The sequence below is a fragment of the Rhinoderma darwinii genome, chromosome 4, assembly GCF_050947455.1.
Source record: "Rhinoderma darwinii isolate aRhiDar2 chromosome 4, aRhiDar2.hap1, whole genome shotgun sequence".
Taxonomy (NCBI): Eukaryota; Metazoa; Chordata; class Amphibia; order Anura; family Rhinodermatidae; genus Rhinoderma; species Rhinoderma darwinii.
The window spans coordinates 266507068-266532884 of NC_134690.1; the positions used below are offsets into that span (position 1 = coordinate 266507068).

The 25817-nt window shown below is 41.6% G+C and overlaps 1 protein-coding gene across 1 annotated transcript in view; it reads left to right on the forward strand.

Annotated features, from left to right (window-relative positions):
* The window catches only part of LOC142759834 (adenylosuccinate synthetase isozyme 2), a 69902-nt gene that overhangs the window by 12267 nt on the left and 31818 nt on the right, over positions 1-25817 (forward strand). The window contains exons 4-5 of the mRNA XM_075862455.1: positions 3975-4025; positions 22821-22887. Of these exons, the coding sequence (XP_075718570.1) occupies positions 3975-4025; positions 22821-22887 (118 nt within the window). The remainder of the gene's footprint in view (positions 1-3974; positions 4026-22820; positions 22888-25817) is intronic.

Consider the following 25817-nt stretch of genomic DNA (forward strand, 5'->3'; position numbering starts at 1 on the left):
TAATATCTCTTAGGCTAATATACAGATTTAGAGATATATGGCAATATATTATAGAGTAGACGACCTAAACATGAACAATGAGGGAACATAGCACCCATAGAATCATATGCAAAAATAGAAAATCTTTGCATTCTATTTAATGAAGTAATACATTGTAAAAGGCTGGACCGTACAAGGAGTTAGCAGGTTAGGTGAGATGTTCAAAACCTAGTAATCTACAGGGACAACCGACCATCAGAAGCTATGAAACGGTCCAAAATCCCACAGCAACCACAAATTAGTCAGAAGGCAGTATCCGTTATAACATGCCCTTCAGATATCGAATATGAATGAAGGTATAAAAAAAAAAATCTGTATCTGCAAGTATATGAGGCAAATACAGATGAAAAACCATGAATAAATAACATGCCAAAGAGACCAACTGAAAATTGGAAAGATACAGCACAGCAGAAATGAACACATGCCCTGAGACAAATCTAGGGTTTATATAGGACTATAGATAATAGCTCTCACTTGTAATGAGCGCAAATCGGCGATCAGCACACATTTTGAGGAACGCCCACATACCTGGAAACGCCACACTCTAACTTTTAATATTCTATTTATTTTGTGATACCTCCCCTCATATATCTTTGGTCTCCTCTATCAGTCCTACAATCTGACATTAACATATGATGTCTTTATGGCAGCCTATATTTGGCTGTCTTTTATATTTACATTTTAGTTCTTTCCGATTCCTGATACCTCACTAGTGATTTGCGTGCAGGCGCTTGGCTGCGCATGCACTGTGGGCCCTGGATCCAGGAGTGCCGCCTGGCGTCTGTGTTGCCGTGGTCACTCGTGTTTGAGGTGATCACATTGCGTCATGTCATCACACCGGCGTGTGGCGCTTCCTGGTATGTGAACGTTCCTCAAAATGTGTGCTGAGCACCGATTTGCGCTCATTACAGGTGAAAGCTATTATCTATAGTCCTATATAAACCCTAGATTTTTTAAATCATAGTTAGCCTCCTGACTAAGCTGGTCTGTAGGGCGAAACGCGCGTAGAGGCGTTGTTCTTCTGCCAGTACCTGTCCCACTCCCCACCATGTCTCAGGGTATGTGTTAATTTCTGCTGTGCTGTATCTTTGCGTAATCTGTTTGTGATTATCCGCTTCTCATTGGCATGTTTTTTCATTGTTTTTGATATATAGCTAGATTTGCCACATACTGGTACATAGCAGATATTTTTTTTTTTTTATATATACCTTTTAGAGATCTATTATCTTTAGATTCGATATCTGAAGGGCATGTTATAACGGATACTGCCTTCTAACTATTTTGTGGTTGCTGTGGGATTTTGGAGTGGTTCATAGCTTCTGATGGTCGGTTGTCTCTGTAGACCACTAGGTTTTAAACATCTCACCTAACCTGCTAACTCTCCTTGTATGGTCCATCCTTTTACTTTGTATTATGTCATTGTGCATTGTATTTAATAAAGATTTTCTATTTTTTGCATATAATTTCTATGGGTGCTATGTTCCCTCATTGTTCGCATTTAGTCTACTTGTAGTTTAGGGACCCCTTCTTTATGCCTTTTGGTTTGGTTAGAGGTTTTTGCAGGTTGTTCAATATATTATAGAGTGTTCTAATAAATACAGTTAGGGCTTATTCTACTCTCCGAACAAAGAAGGCTTTTTGGATCCCTGATGTCCACCTCGCGTTCGGCGAATATGCTGTAAACAGTGCTGATCTCTGTGGCTGATGTCAGTGCGCTGTCATTTGGTCACGCAGTGTAGCATGCCTTACAATGCTGCCATGGTGCCACCCCTTTCAATTTCTCTACCAATCCAGGCACTGACTCCTAGGTAAATTAGAGGTTATTCACAAGTGGCTTTCTCTTTTCTTTAACTTTGCATGACCAGTAAACTGCAACTTGTTAGAAGCCTTTATTCAGTTTGTTTTCTGCGGAGAGAGGATAGTGCCTACCTGGTATTGAGAGCAGGAGGGAACGGTTTATCCTGACAGGCCTGTTCTGCAGGAGAGATGGGAGAGGTGGCCCACCATCCCATTCTCGTGTGTTTTATCTGGCATATGTCATAGCGGAGAGATTACCAGTCCTGGCCTGACCACAAGGGAATCTGGGAATAACCCCTCTGGAGAACCAGTCATTAAAGGGGATTTCCTGGAATGTAGTATTAGTATATCCATAGGAGGTGCCCCTGCCGATCAGCTAAATGACGGGTCTCCTTCGAGCACCATATGCCCTGCATTGTTTATATTGGTACAGCGCTATGGCTGCTTGCTACTGCTACTCCAATGAGACAGAGCGAAGTGTATAGATATTTTCTCAGCCATTACTAATATAAATAAACATGTTTTTTTACACTTCTCTGGGCATATTTTTGTGATATATGTACTAATAAGGGAATGTTCACGTTGCCCGTTTAATCTGTTCCTAGCTCGTTCCCTTTTTGTTCACTTTATATCCCGCTTAGGCTTCGTTCACATCTGTATCGGGGTTCCGTTCGTGGCTTAAGTCAGACCCTTTTTGTCAGGGCAACCCATAAATGGAAACTATAGCTTAACGTTAGCATTACCTTTGATTTTCAATGGTAATGCTTCCGTTGCTAATGGTTTCGGAAGTATTACCACTGAAATCAAAGGTAATGAAAACGGAAGCTATGGGTTCCTCCGATGGAAAGGTCTGACGAAAACCCGACGCTGATGTAAACACACCCTTAGGCCCCTGCACACAGCCGAGCCCTTAATCACGGCCTGCATATACAGGCTGTGCTCCCATACAAGTTATGGGAGCACGGCCCGTAAAATACAAAAGAACGGACATGTTCCATAATTTTCGGAACATTTCTACTGCACGGACAGCCATCTGTAGCGATACGGAAAGGTACCATTTTGAGATCTGTATAGTCTACTTATTATAACAGCCCACAATTGGCAAGCAATCCTTGATACATGTTCATATAGAGACTCATGGGTAAATAGCAAATGGAGTATTACTAACTGTTCATCCAGAAACACGTGAGGAACTGCGAATTCACGGAACCACAGGGAAATGGGAATAACTGCTGGCTGCAAATTTACACAAGGCACTGAGTATGCCTATGTGTGTATATAGGCGGAGAAAGGTAGAAAAAACACAAAGCGCACAATAGTGCGTGACACTGTGATTTTACACGTGTGAACAAGGTTCTGAATACGCTCACCTGGTGGGGTTATGCTGGGAGCATAACATCCAGTGTAACAAATTCCACTTAGGTAGCCTCCACGGTAGGTTAGTGGCAGGATCAGCTTGCAGCATAGGACCCGGTTTGAGAACTTGATATACAAAGTCTCAATAATGAATGAAGGAATAAAAGCAAAAAGCGGGTGTCTTCTATGCGCTATTGATCAATAGAATCTTCCAAAAGACGTGTATTCCATACACACTCACACTATCTTAATGTATACAGTCTACACTATTATATTCATACACGTATACTGATATTATGTAGCATGACCCTGATGTAAGTGCTGTTCGTCCAGGAGTTGAAAGGAGAGAATCGCAATATTTTTTTCTAATTTCTAGACCCTTTTCTTTATTTAAATCTCGGGTTTGTTTATGCTAAAGATCCTTCACCTCTACAATAGAGCTGTCGTCTGTCATTGTAACCCCTCCCTCCAGTGATGAGGTGATTCTGATAACACAGCACAAGCAAAAACTGAGCTACCTAACAGGAAGTGTCTGTTATTAATTCTCTAGTGGTTTGACCACAAACTAAAATATATTTATATAGGTAGTGACGAGGAAAATAGATATCCACAAAACTCTTTAACTCTTTAAAATGTGGTTGAAATATTGTTTGATAAGTTTCCTTTTAAATTCTTGCCTTATGACTTCTTTTTCCTTTACCCTTCAAAAGAGAAATGAATCTGAACATTTGTTACTTGAATATTTGGTTGTCCTGTTGATTGATATCCATGTTTTCCTTTAGGCTTGGCTGGCTGGGAAAACAGGCTTACCATCTCTGACCGAGCACACATTGGTAAGATTTAGTGTGTGTGGGGTGTGTATGTGGTTTATGTACAATCAATAGGATCCTGGAAATGGGCTGTTTTTTATTAACCTACACTGAGGGCAGGTAATTTGAAATAAGCGTGAAATGTTTTTGTTTTTTTTTCTGCTTAGCCAATGAAGTCATTACTCCTATTTTATACTTTTTGTCTCTTTGAACACAGTACGACATTGTTCTTTGCTTAATTTACTGAACATACGCAGCCTGATCTTCCCTGGTAGACTGGGCTAAAACTGGCCTTTTCTCAGAATCAAACGGTCGTAAAAAAAAGAAAGTTTAAAACTACTTCATTTAAAAGCATTGATCAGAGTTTCCCAACCTTTTCTGTCTTGAGGCACCCCTGGGAAAAAAAAAAATTCTCAGGGCACCCCTGCCAAAAATTGTTTACAAAACGACAATTAAAAAAAAAAAAAACAAGCACTATACTCTTAGGGTATGTTCACACAGTGTTTTTTTTTTTTTTTTTTTTTTGTAAGACGGAAAAATAATCTGCCTCAAGATTCCTTTAGCAATTTTGAGGCAGATTTTGAATTGACAGCATTGTTTGACTCCAAACAAGCGCCACAGGTTTTTTTCTGCCTCTTATTAATTTCAATGGGAGGTCCGAGGCGGAAATCACTCAAACACCATGAGAGCCCCACTCACCGTAACGTGGCCATGAGAGCCCCACTCACCGTAACGTGGCCATGAGAGCCCCACTCACCGTAACGTGGCCATGAGAGCCCCACTCACCGTAACGTGGCCATGAGAGCCCCACTCACCGTAACGTGGCCATGAGAGCCCCACTCACCGTAACGTGGCCATGAGAGCCCCACTCACCGTAACGTGGCCATGAGAGCCCCACTCACCGTAACGTGGCCATGAGAGCCCCACTCACCGTAACGTGGCCATGAGAGCCCCACTCACCGTAACGTGGCCATGAGAGCCCCACTCACCGTAACGTGGCCATGAGAGCCCCACTCACCGTAACGTGGCCATGAGAGCCCCACTCACCGTAACGTGGCCATGAGAGCCCCACTCACCGTAACGTGGCCATGAGAGCCCCACTCACCGTAACGTGGCCATGAGAGCCCCACTCACCGGCCCCCTCCAGTAAAGAGGCAATCACAGACAGAACGTGTGCTTACTCCTCGGGAAGGAATAAATAAGGAGGTATAAGAACTCCAACTCCCAGCATGTCCAGGCTGTTTTTACGGAATATCCGAGAACATTGCAGGGAAGAGGTATAAGAGGAGAGAACTACAGTTCCCCTGGCTCCAGTTCTCACACAATTGCGAACAAACTATATAAGAAATACTTACCCTGCCCAGCGTTAATGGCTCCTCTCCCTCCGTCAGGCTCTTCTAGCAGTGGGCGGTACTTGTAGCAGATGTGTGTGCGTCATGTCTGCTACGCGTCGGGGTCAGAGCTTGTAGCAAAAAAATAATAATTTTATTGTGGCACTCTGGTTGGGAACCACTGGCATAGATACACTCAAGGCTTTTTTTTTTTTCTGGCAGGCTATAGTTCTTAGTTCTAGGACCTCAATGTATCGGCACTGTTTACTTTCCAGGGATAAAAAAAAAACGTCCTGGTCATGTGTAGGGATGCGTGCACAATTCATTAAAAGACCTAGCTCTGATCAATTCACTGGGAGGGTAAGGGCACACCTGGCAGCCACGATGTCACAATCAGCGCATTTTTTCAGTGTTTAACCTCTTAACAATTTTTTACATGTTAAACAGTTATCATTCTTAATCATTTAACCCCTTCCCGCATTTTCACATACATGCACGTCGGTGAATGCGGCTGGTTAGCGCATTCCCACGTGCATGTAAGTGATGCAGTTAAACTGTCACAGCGCCGCGGGACAAGGTGGCCGTTCACTGCAAACTGCTGTCCGAGACAGCTTAGCAACAGAGCTAGCCGACAGGACCAATCACAGTGGGGCCCTGTCGGCGATCGCTGTAATTGGTCTGTCAGTGTAGACAGACCAATCACAGTGGAGTGACGTAGGCAGGACTTTGTTTTTCTATAGTCTCCGACTCTGATCTCCTCTGTTGGTTTTGAGAGGAGATCAGAGACCGATTCTACATTTATTTGTGAATGAAATATACCCCCACGTGGTGACCAGTCACCCCCACGTGCCCCATCAGCACATCCCTGTTTCCTAGTGACACATCACTGAATCCGTTCAGTCAGCCAGACTGCGTGTGAAACCCCTTTGGTGTGGTTTTTTTGTTCTTGTAAAAATATGAAAAGAAAAAAAACTATAAAAAAAGTTTTAGTGAGCGACAGGGATAGTATCAGACTAGCTTTTTAGAGTGTAAGGTTAGGTACTGTCAGGGCTTTTTAAAAATAATTTAGCGTTCGGGTATTAGCTAGGGCTAATTAGGGTTAGAGGTTCAGGGAGTTAAAAACTACGTTTAGTTACAATGACAAAGCGGGTGTTCACTGCTGAAGAGGCGTACGCCTTTTTCTGTGCAGAGTCCGAGTCTGACAGTGGAGATGAGGTGACATTTTTGATGTAGTCATCCTCAAGTGACACATCTAGTGATGAACCCCCCCCCCCCCCCCGTAGACGTTCTAGGGCTAGTGCGCAAGCACAACCAAATTCAGATGCCCCTGCGTGGATTGCCCTAGATAATTATATGCCCCAGGTGCCTGAATTTACTGCCACCCCAGGCACGAATGTGGACACTACTGGATTTAGAGATATTTTTTGTAAATTATTTTTTCTCTGATGAATTCATTTGTCTTATGGTACAGCAAACAAATATTTATGCAGCACAATTTATTGCCCGCAATCCCAACAGTTATTATGCCAGGCCACAAAAATGGATCCCTACCAATGCAAATGAAATAGACATTTTGGGGCCTACTAATCATGGGCATTACAAAAAGCCCACTATTCGCTCCAATTGGAGCGCTGATATGCTACACCATTGCCCACTTTACCGCCACACCATTCCTAGGGCTCGTTTTGTTATCCTGCTACGGTTCCTGCATTACAACAACAATGAGTAATGCCCACCCACAAATGACCCCACTTTTGACAGACTGTTTAAATTTGGAATTGTAGTGGTTCGCTACAGGTCTAATTTTAGAGATTTACACCCCACAAAAATGCATTGCAGTGGACGAATCCTTGGTGCATTTCAAGGGCAGGCTACACATTAGTGCTTTCAAATATACCACACCTCTGTTGATTTTAATGAAGTCCCTTTTCTTCCTGCCTTCTCCTATCGCCTGGGTATTTACTTTCTAAAATTAATTTTATTTCCCATTTTGTCCCAATTGACGTTTTAAAAAAACAAAAAACATACCAAATCAAACTAAAAATTCCCATTATACCCCTAGATGAATACCTTGAAAGTTTCAATTGTATTCAAGGAGGCACTTTGAATTTTCTAAATGTTCTGGCACCCGTGTTGCATAAAAATCTTACGAGTAAAAAGTGGGCCCTAAAAACCTCCTGGCACTCCTTCAATTCTGAGTTCTGATGTGCAATCCTGACATCCCAGTAAAACCACTCAATAGAACTAAAAGTTTCCATTATACCCCTAGATGAATATCTTGACGCACAGGAGAAAAGGCGCACTAAGTATTAAGGCCTCAATATTTGTAGGGTCTAAATACTTACTACACACCTAGATAAAAAGCATAAGGGTTATAGCTTTCAAAATGTGACCCTATGTTGTCACTGAAATGGCATATTTTTATTTTTTTTCCAAAATGTAAAATGACCTGTAATGACTATGTCCTGCTGCACAAAGCTGTTTTAATGTATCTTGAAATTAGCATTTTTTATTTGGAGGAGCTCTAATAATCGAGCTGTTCCATATCAATACACCATGGGCTTTACTACAGTTTTTCGGGTTTTTACTGGATCTCTTACACCGGACAATACTTCTGGCAATACTGACATTATTTTGGGGACTAGTGATCCTTTACTATAAGAAAAGGTACAATGCACACCAGAAGTCATTATCCAAAGATGGATTTTTAATAATAGTGATTATGCCAGTATAAGGGCGGATTCAGACGAACGTGAGCGGTTTGCGCGCGTGGCAGCAGCGTGTCGGCTCCATGTGCTCTGTTCATATGGAATGCGCGGCTGCGTGCTTTTCGCCCAGCCGCCATCATTGACACTCTATTTGGATGTTTGTAAACAGAAAAGCACGTGGTGCTTTTCTGTTTACATTCATTCTTTTACTGCTGTTGCGCGAATAATGCTTGTCCCACGCAATGGGTGCGTGATGCGCGAAAAACGCCTAAATATAGAACATGTCGTGAGTTTTACGCAGCAGACTCACGCTGCACAAAACTCATGGACTGTCTGCACTGCCCCATAGACTTGTTTAGGTCCGTGCGACCCGCGTGAATACCACGCGGGCTGCACGGACGAAAATCACGTTCGTCTGAATCCGCCCTAAGTGCGATGTCTCTGACCTTTATCAGGCACTGTAATATCCTGGGTCCTGCGGAATGACGCTTAGTGTATAGCGGCTTGCCGCATGTGGAGGCGCTGGTGATCCTTTACTGTTCCTATAGATGGTTTTGGACACTGTCCCTTTATATATTTTGTAGGTGATTGGTTGTTGTACGCATAGCGGTTCCTACCTTGCCGGGCAGGTGTCTGTTATGGTGTACCGCGTTGCTTGGCACGTTCGTCACTTATATAGGGATGGATGAGGCTAAAGAGAAGTTTTATGACCAGTCACTATAAAAAAATAAGATGTCGTCATAGCCCTACAGGTGTTTTTATCTCGTGAACAAACTCCAGTTTGCCACATAGTTTGATATGTTTTCCTCCAAATAAATATATTGCCTTTCACTCCAGAACAGTATAATTTATTATATATCAGACTAGAATGCTGTTCACAACGGCATCAGAATGACACAAATGTGGGACAATTGCTTTGTTAGCAAGACATAGTTAAACAGGCAAATGCATATTTCAGGACATGCCTTCTTTATGAGAACATAGTGGTCAGCATGCTCACTACACTCCTGAATAGCTTAAGGTGTGTAGTTTTAAGAATTGGTCATTTCTTTGGGGTTTCTATCATTCTGTCCGTTCAAGGCCTCTCCAAATGTGCATTGGGGCCTAAAACATTTTCAAGCAAAATTGGTGTCCTGAAAGCTACCAGGTGCTCTGTTCCTTTTGGGCCCTGCCGTGTGTCCAGGCAGCACATTAGGGCCACAATGGGGGTATTTTTGAAAACAGGAGAAACGGGGAGAAAGATTTTGGGGTGTCTTTCTTCATTCTCCTGTTCGCTTTACAAAGAAATCGGTTTTCAAAGTGATACTTGTATGAAAAAAGTGAATTTTATTTTTTTTCACCTGCTATGCATTAAATTTAGCAAAGAACTGTGGGGTCAAAATACTCACTACACCCCTAGATAAATACCTTAAGGGGTCTAGTTTTCTAAATTGGGTAGTTTATGGGGAGTTTCTATTGTTCTGGCAGCTCAAAGCCTCTCCAAATGTACAGTGGGGCCTAAAACATTTTCAAGCAAAATGAGTCCTGAAAACCTTCCTTCCTTTTGAGCCCTGCCGTGTGTCCAAGCAACGCATTAGGGCCACAATGGGGATATTTTTGAAAACAGGAGAAACAGAGTGATAGATTTTGAGGTGTGTTTCTTCATTCTCATGTTCGCTTTATAAAGAAATCTGTCTTTAAAATGACACATTTGTGAAAAATGTTAATTCTATTTTTTTATGCCTGCTTTGCATGAATTCTTACAAAAAAAAACATGGGGTCAAAATACTTACAACACCCCTTAAGAAATACCTTAAGGGGTGTAGTTTTCAAAATGGGGTCACTTGTGGGGGTTTCCATCATTCTGACACTTATGAGCCTCTGAAAACCTGGCTTGGTGCAGGAAAACATTATGTACTTAAATTTATAAAATTATTATTACATTTGTAAGTCTTCTAAATTACTCTATTTTGGCAGCACTTTTGAAAAAAAATATAATTTGAGCAAAGAGATGGAAATATATATTTAATAAAAAATGTGTACATGTATGTATGTACATATGTGACATATTACAGTTAAAAATAAGGACATTTTACCACTATTTTTACCACTAACAAAGTACAACATGTGACGAAAAAACAATGTCAGAATTACTTGGATATTAAAACCTTCTCAGAGTTATTCTCTGATAAAGTCAGACATGCCAGATTTGACAAATCTGGCTTGGTCATTAAGGTCCAAACAAGCTTGGTCATTAAGGGGTTAAATACATCGCTGATTTTTTGGTAAAACCGCACACTGCATTACATTTCATAACAAGGACATGCTTTCACTGCAAGCAAAATATGAAGGCTTCTATTAACCCCTTCGTGCACCCTGACGTGCCATTACGTCCGGGTGTTGATGTTTGGAGCGCGCTCCATATGCTGCGGGTGTCGCGCTGTTCCTGGCTGTTTAACCCCTCAAATGCTGCTGACTGCAACATCTGAGGTGTTAAAGAGGGGGCGGCCCCCTTCAACAGCTCAAAGGTGGGTGACGACAGTTGTTCTGGCAGCCCTCTGCCTTCACTCTGCCTCTGCTAAGCCCTGCCTGTGGCCTCTAAGCCCTCAATCGGTGAAAAAATACAAGTTATGGCTCTCCGAATGTGGCGACACTTTTATTTTTAACAAAGTATTTATCAATAAAGGTAGTAAAATATATATAAATTTGGTATCGCCGTAATCGTATTGAGCCACAGAATAAAGATAAGTTGTCGTTTTTACCGCACGGTGAAAGCCGTAAAAGCAAAACCCCAAAAATACAGGAATCGCAGTTTTTTCCAACTTCAGCCCGCAAATTTATTTTCAGTTTCCCAGTACATTATATGGAACTATAAATGGGAACAAAAGAAGCAACTCCTCCCGCAAAAAATAAGCCCCCACACCACTCTATTTACCGAAAAATAAAAGTTGAGCGATTTTTAGATTTATGCTAATAACTTTCTTAATGCCCAACTGGGTGTGTTTTTACATTTGACCAAGTGGGCATTGTAGAGAGGTGTATAACTCTGACCAATCCGTGGCATGCACTTCTCTCCATTAATTTACTCTGAACATAGTGTTCCTGCGTTGTTCATGCAGTCACATACACACACATTAATGTTACTGAAGTGTCCGGACAGTGAAAAGACATCACTTCCAGCCAAGATGGGATTTCTATTCACAATCCCGACACTTCGGTAACATTTGTGTGGGACTTACAGCACAGCAAGTGTAATCTCGTAGGATCACGCTGTAAATGACAGCGCAACATGATCTCGATGTGCTGTGCTGTAAGTTCCACACAAACGTTACCGAAGTGTCAAAAGTGTGAATAGGTTTCCCGTCCTGATTGGAGGTGATGTCTATTCACTGTCAAGACACTTCAGTAACGTTGATGTGGGAGTAAGTGACAGCAAGCGTGATCTCGCAAGATTACTATGTGCTGATTACATGAATGGAGAGAAGTGTATGACGCTGATTGGCTAGTGTCATACACTTCTCTCCACAACGCCCACTTGGGCTTTAAGAAAGTCCTTAGCATAAAGCTAAAATCGCTCATAACTTCGTGAAAATAGATTGTTTTTCGAAATAAAAAAACACTGTTACCTACATTACAGCGCCGATCTCATTATATAAGAGGGCACTTATAATGTGGTGACAGTCTCTTTAAGGCAACTTTCCATGTCGTTCAGTCGTGGCAGCGCACCTATAGTATGCCCTCTTGGCCTCTGTAGATACAGGAATATAGAGATTAAAAGGCCCCTCCCACCACTACCTCTGTATTCTTCCTGTCCTTACATAAGTCAGTCTGCAGAATAATAAAATAACTTTTTTTTTATTTAGACATTTTATAAAGAAAATACGCATTGGTATCGCCACACCTGTAATGACCCTTATTTTGAAATTTAAGTGGCTCCATTTAAAATAACTAATTTCGCAAACAACAAGCCCTCATGAGGCTAATTCTACTGGGAAAAAAAGTAATGGCTTTCAGACTTCGAGATGGAAAAAAAAGGCCCAAACTAGGCTGCATTTTTAAGTGGTCAAAAGAAAACTCTTCGCTTCCCATTCTGAGGCCTTTTTGGTGCTTCTGGGGGATGGACAACATTAACTGCAGAGACTAAAGTGTCACGTTCACCCCCCCCCCCCCATACCTGTAAGTGATGTCTGATGGGAGGAACAGCTATCTCTCATGAGTGATGTAGCAGTAGAGGTTCCAGCTTCTGTAGCCAATTTTAACCATCCCACAAGGACCAAGTACATCTAAATCTTGTAAGGGACCCCATACTCAGAAGAAATAGAGGTAGATTTCATCTGATGAACCGTTGGATCTGTCAGAGGGAGCATTTGAGAAAGGAGAGGACCTTACTTCCCTAAAAGATATTGAGGATTGAAAGTATTTGTTTTGAGGACATAGAAATGCACTTCAAAGCTATTAGAGGTACAATGAATATTGAAGATGTGGGGGGTGTGGCCTGCTGGCAACATGAGCGGACGTGCGCAGAGAGGGCTCAGACGGGTAACCCGCTATATACTTTGTCCTGCCTAATCCTGGGACAAACAGACCTTTTGACAGCTCACGGAAGTGCTCCTGAGGTATGGCACCGATGGGTCCCACGAAAGGGTCGTCAGCGGCGGAGAAATTTAAGGATTTCGCCAGGGACCGCACACAAAATGGTGCCGCAGCCTCTCCAGCGCAACGCTCCAGACCACCACGCTGTCAGAGTGCTCACACGAGTCAGCCTGAGGAGACAGAACCTGGTCCTGATTTGACACTGCAACAGGTATGTGAGCAATTGCTGCAGGCTATAACTATCTACTACCTCTCTGACGGGGAAGATAGAAGAGGTGAGGGTGGATCTTGGCTTGCTCCGCAATGATGTACAGAAACTTAGAGAGAGAGTGAAGGAGACGGAACATCGTATTTCCGCCATTGAGGATACTATTGTTAGCATTCCTGCTAGATTGTCGGCGGTGGATGCAAAAGTGGAATTGTGGCAACAGAAATGTGGCAATTTGGAAAATCGTTCGCGTAGAAATAATGTCAGAATTATTGGTCTCCCGGAACGAGTGGAAGGAGCTACGCCTGGTGCCTTTTATTGAGCATTCGTTCCGGTCCACCTTCCCTCAGGCACACTTCTCTGCGGCATTTGCTGTAGAATGTGCTCAGTGCCAGCACAACCACCTCAGCCTGGCTTACCACCACGACCTTTATTGGCGCGTTTACTCAACTGGAAGTATCGGGACTTGATATGAGAATTCTCGAGTGTTATTGTTTCCTGATTTTTCGGCTGAATTACAGAAAAAACGTGCAACATTTATTTCTGTGAAAAGGAAGATGCGGGACTTATTCGATGGCTTACCCGGCTCGTCTCCGGATAAATGATGGCGGGAAGACTGTTTTCTTTGGGGACCCAAGGGAAGCTGAGGAGTGGCTAGCTATGCGACCAGGAGACTTGCACTATTGACAATGGTTACTGATCATTTGCTGATTCTGCTTTTTTTGCGCATGTACAGATATGGCGACCATGTCCTTTCTAGAAGAGCGGGATGGAAGATTATTATTCTTATGGTATTTTATTGTTTGGTCCATTGCAGTCCTGTTACCTGTCGGATGCTGCATCTCCATCTTCTGTACTGTACTGTTTTTTCCTGCCTAACCTGTGAATAGGTCTGATTTTGTGATAGCAGGGGAAACTTATGTTTTTTTTATTTCTGTACAACTTAAATTTAACATCTTCAATTGTATGCACAGATACCCCATAACCATATGCCATGATACACAAGTTACAACCATACCGCCAATGGTTAATGATGTGTTTTTATACATGTGAGGGGTCCTCTCTCATGGATACCCCTTCGGGGGATAGTTATGTTCTGTTGGACAAAGGTTACAATGCTTGCTACATGTTTAACGCAATGTGAATGTTGTACATTGCATATATATATGGCAGCAAGTAATAGAGTATGTGGGGAGGATTTTGATATTGCTTATGTGGGTGTTTCTTCATGGCTGACCTGAAAGTGATGTCATGGAATATTAGGGGTATGGGTAGTCCCCGTAAGAAAAATTGCGGTATTTGCACATGTGAGGGAGTTAGGGACACATTTTATGCCTCCAGGAGACCCATATTACTGCCGACACTGTCAATAGATTGAAAAAACTATGGGTTCAATGGGCAGAGCATTCCTGGCACACGTCCTATTCTCGCAGAGTTTCCCTACTAGTTCATCGTGCAGTGAGGTGGAATGCGACTCGGACAATGGTGGATCCAGAGGGTAGATATGTTTTTGTACATGCCTATATTAACTTGTTGCCGACACAGGACGAGTATTCTCGTCCTGAGCGGCGAGCACTTCGCGCATTAGGACGAGCATACTCGTCCTGTGTGACAGCCGTCCCTGCGCGCGTCTGTGCACGCGATCGAGAGCGGGGCAACGGCTGTAATACACAGCCACGGCCCCGCTCTGACAGCGGAGAGCAGAGAAACATCTTCTCTCCGCTGTTAACCCTTTGAACGCCGCGATGAAAGCAGATTGCGGCGTTCAAAGAGGGGGGACTGCACATTGATCGCGTCACAGAATATAACTGTGACGCGATCAATGCCCATAACTTGTATGGCCAGACAGCCCAGGGTCCAGTGAAGGACCCCAGGGCTGCCTGAACATATTTCCTGTTAGGGCATACTGATGTATGCCCTAACAACTGCCTGTGTACAATCAGTACACAGGCTAATGTACTGGCATATAGATCTATGCCAGTACATTACGGTTACAAAATCAAAATGATAAATCCCTTTATGGGATTAAAAAAAAAAGTTAAATGAATGTAAAAAAAAATTAATGATAAATAAATACAAAGCAAAAAAAATACACAAACACAATTTTTTTTATAATACATAACTTTTTAAAATATAAGTCCCAAAACATGAAATAATATAGACATATTTGGTATCGCCACGACCGTAACAACCTGTACAACAAATGTATGACATTATTTATGATCGGTGTATGGTGTAAAAGAAAAAAAATTAAAACTGCAGCGGAACTGCTTTTTTTTTTTTTTCTGCATATTCGCCAAAATAAAAATTTATAGAAATTAAACGATAATGTATTTGTACCAAAAAATGGTACCTACATAAAGTACAACTCGTCCCGCAAAAAACAAAGTTTCATACAACTACGTCGTACAAAAAATAAGAGTTATGAGCGTCAGGATGCAAAGAGGGGAAATGTAAAAAAATTGCTCTGTCCTCAAGGCCAAAATTGGCCGTGTCCTTAAGGGGTTAATGGTATGTCTTTTGTGATCATAGGGTTATACAATCTGTCGCCTATACAGCTAGCGGTTAATGTTGCCTCTAACAATCCTGAGGCTAAAGTTCTGTGTATGGGAGATTTTAATATTTTACTGAACCCGGCTCTTAAGTTTGTGTCCCAGAGAGGTGCTTTGGAGCTGAACTCTTCTTCGAACCTGCAGAGGTTGGTGGATGAGATGGGATGGGTGGAGTTGTGGAGACTGAGACATCCCCAATCTTTAGAATTCTCATGCTTTACTCCTTCTAGAGGTGCATTATCTAGAATTGATTTATATGTTTGGCTCATTGTCTTTTGGCCTAGGATATCTAATATTGACTATGCCCCGCCTAGTGTTTCGGATCATGCACCCCTACTGGCAGTAGTTCACTTATATGACCGACAAGCCAGTAAACTGAATTGAAGGGTGCACCCATTTTGGTTATCTTTGATTGGCTCCAATGATCGCAACCCTGATCAGTTGACCCAATTTCTAGACCTTCATTGTGAGGAGACTAATACCCTACTTAAGTGGGATACGTTTAAAGCATATTTGAGGAGGGTGTCTGAAATCCACAATTTCATTCATTAAAAAAACATTGCGGGCTAAGGAGGACGGACTGGCTGCATCCTGTAAAGTCATGGAGAGGGCTTTTATTAATGATCCTTCTGAGGCGAATAGATTACAATGACTGCAGGCGGGTAGATTATACTTGTTAAATCTTAAAGAAGGGGATAGGAAATTTTTTTTTTTTTTTTAAACAAAATGCCTTTGAGTTGGGAAATCAGTCCAGTCGATTATTATCGCATATAGTGCACTCCAGTCAGTCATCTCCTGCTATTATAAAAATTCTTGGTGAGGGGCGTCAAGAACTAAGTGATGCCGAACAGATTTCGTAGGTTTTATACTGAATAATACACTTCCCAGAGTGGGTACTCGGATGATTCACTGTCTGAATATTTGGAGGGGATTACTTTCCCACAGTTGTCCTTCTTGCATAGAGATAGATTAGATGAGTCTATTAAGCTAGAAGAATTGCAGATTGCTGTGAAGGATGCTTTGAAAAATAAATCGCCTGGACCTGATGGGATTCCTTTAGAGGTGTATTCCAGATATTTTGAGATTATTGGTCCTGAATTGCTTCAGATGTACGAAACCGCTTTTGAATTGGGTACTTTGCCCATATCTTTATATGAAGCCACTATTATAATTTTGCTGAAAACTGAGCGAAATCACATGATTTAGATGATAAAATTCTGACTAAGATTTTGGCAAATAGACTTAATTCTATTATCACCTCGTTAATACGTGATAATCAATCGGGCTTTATTCCCAGGTGGTCCACTTCGAGGAATAGCCGCAGGGTCCAGGCGGTTTCACAGGTGGGAAGGGATTTGAGCCAACATAGGGCATTGGCAGCACTTGATGCAGCCAAGGCCTTCGACTCCATGGAATGGAGATATCTACATGCGGTGTTGACACGATTTGGATTTTCCAAATGGATTTCCATTTTATATAAGAATCCCAGAGCAAATCTTTTGGTGAATGGTATGGGTACAGCCATTTTTGATCTAGGTAGGGGAACTAGACCGGGATACCCGTTGTCCTCTCCCATTTGCTTTGGCTATAGAACCTCTTGCCATCCAAATTTTCCAGGATAGTATAATTCGGGGAGTGCTTATTGGCAGTAGAGAAAGTAGAATAGGTATGTATGCGGATGATCTAGTTCTCCATGTCTGATGTTCATGATGCTATTCCTAGGGCTATTGACATTGTGAACCGTTTTGGTCTATTTTTCTGGTCTCCTGATCAATTGGACTAAGTCGGCTCTGATTCCTTTGTGGGTGATGGACTGGCCAGATATTTATTATAATTTGCCTGTCGTTACATGTTTTAAATATCTGGGCATATATATAACAAAATATCCTGTTGTCTCATGTTAAGAATATCTACCCCCTGGAGAATCTCTTTATTCAGAAATTTAGAGTGGAAGACGCTTCCTTTATCGGTGGCATGAAGGGTAAGCTTGGTAATGATCACCCTTTTACCGAAAGGTTTATATTTATTGGAGCATGCTAATGGACCTATTCCAAGATCATTCTTTGACAGGTTGCACTCCCTGGTAGCTAGTTTTATATGGGGGAAATCTCGCAGAAAACTTGCTCTATCCATACTCCAGCGTCCTAAGGTTAAGGGTGGCTTGGCACTGCCTGATTTTTATATTTACTTCCTGAGTGGTCGACTCCGCTATTTGAAGGAATGGATTGCCCTGATTCCAGAATAATTTTCAGAGTATGCTTTGGGGCAAGTGCTGGGACAATCTGTCCTGTGGCCTGTTTTGGAGAACCCCACATTGTTCAGAAGGAAATTAGTACTACTTCATAGACTTGCACATCGGGTTTGGAAGGCAGCTAAGCTGCTATGCGGTTTTGGGGATTTGGAGGTGGGACAATCCCATGTTCCCGCACTTACACATCCTGGAAGTAGTCTGAGTTTTGTTAGTCTAATGAGATTCTATGTCTTGAAGGATGTATATAGGGGAAATGTGTTATCGTTTACCCAGATGATAGAATGCTATAATTTTACATCGTACCCAATTCTTTAGATACTTACAACTACGACATGCGTTGACTTCACAATTTCGAACATAGTCCCCGTCTCTTTCAAGATTCCCGTTGATAGGAATTCTGAAGACACAGGGACCCAAGGGAATTATCTCGGCAATTTACACTAATCTTCTGAATGCAAAAACCGAGTCACGTACGCTCTGTACAGGCTGCCTGGAAAACAATTCTTCCCAACTTATCCAAGGAGGATTGGTCAGAGGCCCTATGGTCACATTTATTTGTTTCTCCTGTCAATAATAGACTCCCAATTGTACATAATACACCAGAGTTGCCTTACTCCAACTCGTTTATATCGTATGGGTCGGTTGCCACATACAGAATGTCATAGATGTCACTCTCCGGGGGCAAACTTCATACATCTTATTTGGGGGTGCACATATATTATTTCCTTCTGGGATAAAGTGATTGATGTTTTGACTGGTATCTCGGTACCTGTACCCAAAACCCCAAGGTGTGTTTGTTGGGTTTGCTGCAGGAGGAAAATTGGCCATTTCATACATAAATGTTTCTCAGAGAAACTTTTTTTCTGGCTAGGAAAGCTATTGCCCTGAGATGGATGGCGGTCTCTCCATCGCTTGCACAATGGAAATCCCTGGTTGTTAATGTCATCCCATTTGAGAGGGTAGTCTACAGTAATAGGAAATGCCTCCAAGATTGGGAAGATTTGGGATGGATGGCTCTCCTCCTCTACGACCTTACATTTGGGAAATACTATGCGTTCCTTATTGGACATGCTGACTGTGGAGGATGGTGTGGGATAGATCTGATGGGATAATGTCCTTGAGTATTTTATTATTTTTTGCATTTTCTTATGCACGTATGTTTGTGTATATTTACTTATGTCATGCAACTAATTTGCCAAAATGCTACTCTGAACAATTGTTTGAAATGTGTGTTGTGTATACGGTGCATTGAATGGCATGTAATTTTTCTTAATCTATCGATGTATGATATACTGTAATATTGTGTTTTCTTTATTGCAAACTTTGAGTTCAATAAAACGTGTTTAAAAAAAAAAAAAAATAGATAGTGAAGATGTCCAGTAAGGTCTGTCCAGAACAAAATGTTTGGGGGTCTATGTAAGATGCAGTAGTGTGTTTTAAGTTAACAAAAATCTTTTACCTCTTGGCAACATGTCACGTACATCTATGTGACCACTGCAAAGGGGAAAGATGAAGGTGGCTCACGGGCTGAGCGAGCTCCATACTGAGCAAGTGACGGCTGTATGTTATAGCCGACACCTCACTGCAATTGGCGGAGTGAATAATAACTTAGATTCCGCCCGTTTAAATACTTAGATGCCGCAGTCAATAGCGATTGTAGCATCTAAGACGTTCTAAATGGGTGGCCATCGCTGGTTCAAGTTCCCTAGGAGGGCTAATAAAAAAAAAATAAAGTTAATCTTCCCTAAAGTAATGTTAAAAAAAAATCTTGTAATGAATATAACTGGTATTGCCATGTTTGCAAAAGTCCAAACTATTCTAATATCTATTTTAATATAATGTTATTTAACCCGCACGCATTAAAATAAATTAAAAAAATTAAACCGCCAGATTCCGCTGTTTTTTTGTTCACCCTAGCCTCCCCAATATAATAGATTTAAAAAAAAAAAAAAAGTGCGCACCAAGTCATATATCCCAATATGATATCAATAAAAACTACAGCCCCCCTCACAAAAAATAAGCACACCGCTCAATCCATAAAAATATTTTTAAAAAAAAGTGTCATGGCTCTCAGAATGTCGACACAAGATCGATTGGTTAATTTCACCCCACAAAGATATTTTATTTTTTTCAGTTTTCCCATTACATTATAATATACAATAAATGGTGCCGTGAAAACCGATCACTCATCCCACAAAAAAAAAACAACCCTCATAAGTCGATGGATAAATAAAGTTATGACTTCTGAAAAGCGGGGAGGCAAAAATGAAAATGAAAAATGTCTCCAAGGGCTCAAATAATATTGGAAGAGTGGGAAGACTTTATAAAAAAAAAAAAGACTGATTGTTCTTAGAGATTTTAGAAATAGACTTGCATTTGACCCTGAAGATTCTAAAATTTAAGAGGTAATTCCTAAACTAATCAATCGGGTAGCAAATGTTGTCAATGAAACAGCCCTCCCCTTTGAGGACTCCTCTTCGTTCCAATGGAAAGAAAAATTGATGGTCAACATAAAAATAAAGCCTGGGAGACTTCTGCTCACATCAAAGCCAATGTTGCAGCCACTACTTTGGCTTGTTCTATGTTTACATGGATCAACCAACTGGAAAACCATTTTAAACCGAGAACTCCTTGAACAGACAATTGAAAGTCTTCCGCTTCTGAAGATGGCTACAGTGTTCCTGGCTGATGCCTGCAGAGAGACAGTAAGCTTCACAGCAAGGAATGCGTTACTTGGGTATTCTAGCTGTAGAGCTCCGTGGCTCAAGGAACACTAATAAAATTGTGTCCCATTGCTTTCTAGGGCAACTATGTACCTGGACTTGAACTGGACAAAGTTCTTGTAGGTGGCTGAAGAGAAAACCGCAAAAACTAGAAAAGGAAGTCCGGTAGATGGAGCTACCCTACGGTGGGAAAAGTAGTGGCTTCATCTCTAACCCTAATGGAAAATCCAGCAAACTGACATTGGGCAAGTAGGAGGAAAACTTTGCCGGTTTGCCTCCAACTGGGGAAAAATTACTTACAATCCTTGGGTTCTACCGCTATTATCAACAAGCTAACAGCAAAGTATAAATCTCTTCCTCCCAAAAAGTATCACCTGACTACATTCCCTTCTGCTCAATCAAAAGCTATAAAAGAAGGAATCGGCAATCCCCTACAAATGGGGTTCATTGAAAATTCCTACAAACTTATGTCCCGTTGGTATAAAACACCAGTTTGGTAACCTCTGGTTAACCCTGACCTACCAGACGTATGTTGGAGATGTGCTCTTGAAAGAGGTTCTTCGTTTCAAATTTGGTGGCAGTGCCCCTGGTATCAAGAAAGGTAATAGACACGACAAAAAATATTTGCTCTTTTAAGGTCCCTTTATCGCCCCAAAAAATTTTCTTTTTTTGTGGTTACCTTCTGATTACTTTAATCCTAAATGCAATGATTTGGCTACAATCCTAATCACCGCAGCAAAACTGCTAATCCCATTACATTGGAAGTCTGCTCCACCTCCATCTATAGCCCAATGGCACCTAAAGGTACAAGAAATCTATAGGCTAGAGGAATTGGTTCATTGGGAACAGCAAACGGGAGCTAAGTTTTTACATACATGGTCTTCTTGGCGAGTTTACGTTAAAAGATCTCTTCCTCCCTAATATGTGACGCACTTTATAGGTAACACTCATCCTTCACCAGGCTTATATTTTTTCCACAGTTCTCCGGTTTATAAAGTTAGATCATCCTTTATCCTTTAGATCATGTTTATTTGTACACCATATACCGAAGGTTACTCTTTGGATATACAAGACAAACCTCTCTTCCTTCCTCCTCTTCCTACCCCCTGTACCCTTCGCCCTTCTTCATCCTCCCCTATATTTGGTGTTTTTGTATTGGAATTCATTATAGTTTGCAAATCTTCTACGAGTCTGTATGGGTATTTGCACTCTGTTTGTTTGCATATGTTACGATGTACAAAAAAAAAAAGACAAAACTGAGCTTGTATTTCTGCTAAATATTTTTTTTTTATACTCCATAAAAACATCTTGAAAACAAATGGGGTTCATTGTGCTAGTAACTCCAACAGAAGAAGGAAGGGGGTCACTACTCTTCTGTTTCTAGTACAAAATCTAAATGTGTCCTACAGAAGCAGTATAAACCTAAAGCAACTGAAGTGGATTGCTTACCCAACGACTCCCATGGCAGAATTCTGTAATGTGCATGAATGCATATTTCTTATTCATCCTCCATTTTCAGAAGTACCTGAGGCTTGCCATACAAAAATGTCCAGCTGTACTCAATTACCAGTTTTCAGAGCATCACATTAAAAATTACCCCCCCCCCCCCCGTGTATTTACATAGGTTGTAATAGAGATGTCATTTGTGACAAAGGAACGTAAATATTGTTACTTATTTGGATGATTTTCTGCTGATTCGCTGACCGTTCTCCAGCTTTATCTTCAGGAAGTGGTCTCTTCTTTAATAAAATCAAACCACCTTCAATGAGGTAAAATAATTTTCTATACTCTGCTTTCTACCCCAGGACAAGCAGGTAAACTGAAATGCTGACTTTATTTAAGTAATGTTCAACTATTGCTCCATAAGGGAAGTTATGCAGATATTCGGTCTGCTGACTTGTGCACTCCTGATGGTTCCATGGAGCCAATTCCATTCTGAGCCTCACCAGAACCTTATTATATATTTTGTGGTTCCTCTCCCAATTCCTAACGATAACAGGGGCACCAGACACTTTTTTTTTTCCCAGTAAAACCTAACCAAAAGATCATAAGAGTCTGTACTTTCACTTGCAGGAATTCACCTGAAGGCGGAAGACGAGAAGTTTTCATTAGGCTACCATGGCAACCATCGGCATCCCGTGATTGCATCATTCTAATGGCTTAGATGCTGCAGTCGCTATTGACCGCGGCATCTAAGTGGTTAAACGGGCAGCAGACACCTGCTCGTTATGGTGCACGCTCAGCCCGTGAGCGTGCCCCATCCTTTTCTATGGCAAGTGACATGCCGCCAAGGGGTTAATAAATGGTGCAGCCTATCTGATTTAGTTATTGAAGAGATCTGGATGGTAGTAATGGGAAGGACCTCTTTGCCTCCTTTTGTGTTCCTAATTGGGTCAAGAGGTCATCCTCCATTCGTGTTGTCATGGTAACCAAATTACCCATACAAACTAATTCCCGTTTTCTTTGTTTTGCAGTTTTTGACTTCCACCAAGCTGCTGATGGTATCCAAGAACAACAGAGACAAGAACAAGCTGGGAAGAAGTATGTATACTTGACAATAGTGTGTCTTTATGGAATACGATCTATGGCTGAGGATGACTTTGTCATGGTAGTATACTATATTTCATAAAAATTGGAGGAATGTTTTGGAAAATCTAATTCAATACTTTAGCTGTAATTTCAGGTCAAACCTACTACACCGAGAATTGTACGTGTATATGATGAGTGAGCACAAAAGCGCTATTTATGTGGCATGCAGAGTTGTATGTTGTGCTAAATTGTTTTTTTTTCTTAAAAGGGTTTTCCCACCAGGGACTTTTGACACATCCCCAGGATATGTTGTTAAATGTCAGATGCGGGTCCCACCTCCTGGGACCCGCACCTATCTCTAGAACGGGGCCTCCTAAACCACGCTCTGTGTTGCAGGTGAATTCTGACCATAAAGAAGGAAACGGCGTAACTCGCTGAGCTATGCGGTTTCCGTAAGTCCCATATAAGTGAATAGTAGTTATGGGCACCACGCGTGCTACGCTGCTTCTGTAACTGCCATTTACTACTATGGGACTTCCGGAAACTGCATAGCTCAGTGAGCTATGCTGTATTCATAACTCCGGACCATAAAGTCTGGAAGTGACAAGGAGTCAGCGAGAGCAGAAGATGGACCGGTGTTTAGGGGACCCCATTCTAGAGAGGTGCGTGTCCCAGAGGTGGGACCCGCATCTATTTGACATATCTTGTGGATAAATGTCCCTGGTGGGAAAACCACTTTAATAGTTGGTACCTAATATCACATTCCGCTCTTCTCTTTAAAAAGAAAAGAAAATAAGAGCACATTTACTATTTCTTCTACCTCATGAAATAAGACTAAAAAATAAAATGTTAATATATGTATAATTAGTGACAAAAGCTCTGGCCCTTTATGAAATGAACATATGCACAAAAGAGAACCGGGAGTCCTGTACTATTATAGTATAAAAATAGAAAATATGAATCTTTGTTAATACACGTATTTAGACAATAAAAAATTTATATAAAATACAGAGGATCCAAACTGGATTAAACTGTATAAGAGCCAAAATGCAATATACAAGTAATCAAAGGATAGCATTACTGATACAACAAAATCGCACAGATTTAGAGAGGAAATAGTAACAGATGTAACCAATCAATGTCAAGCAAAAACCTCTCACAGTGGATGGCCTAATGCATGTCAAAAAGAGTGTAAGATTTACAAAGTACAGATTGTAAATGGAAAATCCACTGAAAAAGGGAGGTATGGGCTGGTATATGAAATACACATCTCAATGGAGAAATCTAAAGTAATCTGCCAGTGCAGTTCCCCAACCAAATAATTGCTATCGGCAGATTACTTTAGGTTTCTTCATTGAGATGTGTATTTCATATATGTGTATGTCATAGGCCTCCGAACGATCACAAGAATAAGGATCACTAACAATGATGCCAGAAGGAGCTGGGTAGGAGGTAGTTTATCCCTAGTCTTCCAAGAATGGGAAAAGATCTAGTCAAACCTGTGGATTCTAGATATCAAAGACCGGATACAAACTAGAATTCATGACCACTCCTCCAGACAGATTCCTCCCCAAAAAGAGGCACAAAGATTCAGAGAAACAGCTGGCTCTAGTGTCAGAGGCTATTTCTCTTCTCAGCAAGGGGGTTCTAGTACCAGTACTGAAACCAGAGCTAGGGAAGGATTACTGCCCCCCCCCCCCCCCTTCTAGTAAAGAAACTGGATGGCAGATTCAGGGTTATGATAAACTTCAAACCGCTTAACTCCTTCCTGATTTTACAGGAGATTTTGGATGGAGAGAATCTCCTCTACTGTGTAAATCGCCTCTTCAGGAATTGTATGATGGTGTCAATAGATCTGGAGGATGCTTTATTAGCATGTCCCTGTCTGCATCACTCACCAGAAGTATCTGAGGGTGGCAGTAGTTTTGAATAACTCCCTAATCCACCTCCAATACAGGACCCTCCCGTTTGGCATCTCTCAGGCCCTGAGAGTTTTTACCAGACTTATAGCAGAAATTAAATTTTATATACGAATGACGGACATTCTTATCATTCCCTACCTAGACGACTTTCTGATGGTGGCAGACACAGCCCAGACTTTGACACTCCATCTACAGTCAGTACAATCGACTGATGGATCTAGGGTGGAATATAAACATAAACAAGTCGAACTTAATACCATCCAACAAATGCATTTTTTGGGGAATCCTCTTCGACTCCTCCAAGTAAATGTGTTGTTTGTTTTTCTCCGTCAGAGACAGATCCAGCCTTTGATAGGGTCTCGGACCTCTTTGGATCATTTAACTTCGTTCAGAAGGGCTATGTCCGTCCTGGTTCTTCTAACCTCCTGTATCCCAGCCACAACGTGGGCACAGTTCATGTCCAGACCTCTACAGAGGGACATATTGGAGAAGTAGGACAAGAGCAAGTTCTCCCTAGATCACTCCTTACACCTTTCCTCTGTAGCCAGACTCTCTCAGGTGGTCGATGAAGGTAGAAAATCTCAGGAAGGGTGTTTCATGGGAAATGTCTCCAACCCTGAACAATACAACAGATCCCAGTCCTTGGGGGTGGGGAGCCCATAGCGAATCCTTCTACCTTCAGGGTCATTGGGATCCACCAACCTCCATAAAATCTTCCAACTACAGGGAACTCGAGGCAGTACTTCAGGCTAAAAAATGCACCATTCCTATACTTTCCAGAAAAAGGGTAAAAATTCTTTCAGACAACACAACTACAGTGGCGTACATCAGGGAGGTACAAGATCAGAACTTCTGATGAACTTAGCCACACATTTTTTTTTTTCCCTACCTGAGCTGCATCTATTGTCCATCTAAGGGGAAGGGACAATCGTGTAGCAGACTTTTTGAGCAGAAGGCAGTTGCTATAATCAGAATGGTCCTTAAACCAGTCTTCTGAATGATTGTGGCTAGGTGGTGGTA